At 38.1% G+C, this 2,806-nt stretch overlaps 1 protein-coding gene across 1 annotated transcript; it reads right to left on the minus strand.

The window, feature by feature from the left end:
• Positions 1–1,098: 1,098 nt before the first annotated feature.
• On the minus strand, positions 1,099–2,522 carry HINT1 (histidine triad nucleotide binding protein 1; the record flags this gene model as incomplete). Its single annotated transcript, XM_010010202.1, has 3 exons — positions 1,099–1,434; positions 2,222–2,326; positions 2,517–2,522. Coding segments are annotated over 3 exons (276 nt in total), but the record flags the coding sequence as incomplete, so codon positions are not given.
• Between the last annotated feature and the right edge of the window lie 284 nt (positions 2,523–2,806).

Raw genomic sequence — 2,806 nt, forward strand, 5'->3', positions numbered from 1 at the left:
CTGCTGGGGGTTGGGTGGTTTTCTTCTTCACATCTGTGCAGGATATCCAGGAGAACAGCTGACAGGCTACCAGTAGAGGACCACTTCTTTATTCCTAACACAACTACAGACCAGTCACCTTCAGAAGTGCTAGTTGATTTTCCAGTTTAAATCTTGCCTTAGAGAAAAAAATCTGAAGGTTTTCTCATAGTACTTCTGGGCATTCCCACTGAATGAATTCAAATGCCTTTAACCAAACTTACAAGTTTTTATCTGAATAGAAATCGCAACATTTCTAACACATTTGGTGCTCACAAATACCCCAGTTTTTCGTAAGGCATCTGCCTAAAGGCTTCCAAGTATCTTCCATTATAAAAACTGGTTAGCTGGGACTGCTCGGTTTTAACAGAAAGAACAGTAATATTTTATAATTACACTGACATACACATATGTAAACCCAACTTCAGGAAATTCACTGTCTTGGAAATATGATGACAATGGTGCATGAAAACTATGCAGCAAAATTCACTGAAGGACAAAGCCCACCCAATACCATCTGGTATCTAAAACGTATACATAGTACATCATGTTACTTATGTGCCAAGATGAAATGCCTTGAGCATCTTACAAGGCCCTAGACTACAGTTCAATATTTTCAAATCCTCAATTCCATCAAAATAATGATGTAGAAGTAAACACCACTGTGCTATGGAACCATCACAGCTGCCATTAAGACTATTGTTTTATCCCTTCTCATCACAACGACAGGGCTTTATAAAAGCAGTCACTGACTGAGTGCTCCAACAGGAGCTGTATGTTTCCAGCACATTGCACTGTACTGACACAGCCCTTTTTTTTCCCCAAAAAAGTTCTAGCAGCAGCCTACACTGGCTTTATGGATATTTACATACCACATTCAAAAAGCTTAGAAATTTTCTTTCCAAAAGAAATGAGAAACTGCTAAGCAGTTGCAACTTAAGGTTTCAAATGCCTTGAAAACTCACAATCTACAGAAAATTCTTAACAGCAGACTGAAGCACACCACATACTTACACTTCGGAGAACACCACTTTAACTTACAGAATTTTTACTGTCAGTAAGGCACACCACACACAGACAATTCTCACATGCCATATCTTTATTGTGCGAATGTTATTCAGAGCATTTATTACCCTTGGAAGACATACACTGAAAAAAAAATACATTTACAGTGGCTAGATTGATGGGCAACATTGTTAACTCTATCTGGTGGTAATATGTATGCATGCAGTTAACTCTTGTGATGTAATCTTAGCCAGGAGGCCAGCCCAACTGACGGCCACCCAGAATATGGAGATGTACGTGATAGACAGACTGCCCACCCTCAGGCCCTTCATTCACAACCATCCGGAATCCATTGGTCAGGCCCAGGTTAGCAGCACACTTCTTGCCAACAATCATTAAATGCCCAAGAAGCTGGAGAAAAAAAAGAAAAAAAAAAAAAAAAGAGAGAGAAAAAAAAAAAAGAAACAAACCAGAAAACACACAAAAAGGGGAGAGGGCAGGAAGGGAAGGAATGAGAGCAGAGAACCATTCAGACAAGCCAGTAAGCTAACTCTCAAAAATTCAGCCACTGCTTTTCCAATTGTCTGTCTGCAACCGACACTTTCCAAGAAAAGCTATAAAGCCTAACTGTGCATAATATAGGGGGGCAAAAATTTTTTTTTCAAGCTAGACAGTAATGAACTACGGAAGTGTCACAGAAGCTAAATTTATCTCATGGTTAAAGCCCCCATTAATTCTTCAGGCAGCCTATACCATTCTGGTGGAAAAGCAGCTTTACCTTATCAGGTAAAGGTTTACAAAATCTTTGAACTTTATGTTTATAGTTACAAATCAAATATTCAGCACCTCTCAGCTAATTTTCCCATTCTTCATCTCTTACCTGCCAAAAACCCCAAACCCATATTAGAATAAGCAGTACTGCCAGTAAGCCATGAAAACAGACATAAAGACTGTACTCCGAAATAACAATGTGTTTTGCACTGCAAATACATACCCAGAGATACACTTTTCTGTATACCACCATTCTCACTGGAAAACCTTAACTCCATTCCCATTCTAAGGTAGAGGAAAAGGATTATACCACCAGAAAACTGTTCTACCTCTTTGAAATGTCAAGAGCAAAAGCAGAATAGCCTAGTAAATTATGAAGTAATTAAGAGGTACAGTTTGATGTACAGAAAGCTTCAAGAGTACTTACAGATTCATCAGAATCTTCTGCTTCTGATAACCTGACAATAGGCTTCTTAGGAATCACTAGGAAATGTGTTGGAGCTTGGGGTGAAATATCGTGGAACGCAAGGCACTGAAGGAAAAACAAACAGTTAGAACATAATTTAATTAAGAGAAAGCCAAGAGCTTAAGTAAATCAATATGCACTAAATGCATACTTAAGCAGATTGTCAGATACCCCAAACATAAGCAGAAATGTTGATTTTTCTTGGGTGGTAAATTATTCAAAGTCCACTAACTTCTAAACACAAACCCCTACTTACCAAGACCTGTGGGTAAGAAAAAAATTATCATTACTCTGTATTAAGTCCTATTTATTATTTTCACACGAGTGAAAACAGAGCTGATGCACGCATGCCTGTAAGAAGTACATTTATGTTTCTTTCACCTTTATTAACACCCTGTTTAATAAAACAAATGGCAAATGGTTGCTAATCATCTTCCAGGTATGTCTGAACATTGCCTTGGTCAAAGATAACAAAAAAATTTCAAAGAACCAAGTTATGTGATTGAGGCCAGACACATTTCTGTTCACAAAAGCATCAAGTATTTC

The sequence above is a fragment of the Nestor notabilis genome, unplaced genomic scaffold, assembly GCF_000696875.1.
Source record: "Nestor notabilis isolate BGI_N333 unplaced genomic scaffold, ASM69687v1 scaffold62, whole genome shotgun sequence".
Taxonomy (NCBI): Eukaryota; Metazoa; Chordata; class Aves; order Psittaciformes; family Psittacidae; genus Nestor; species Nestor notabilis.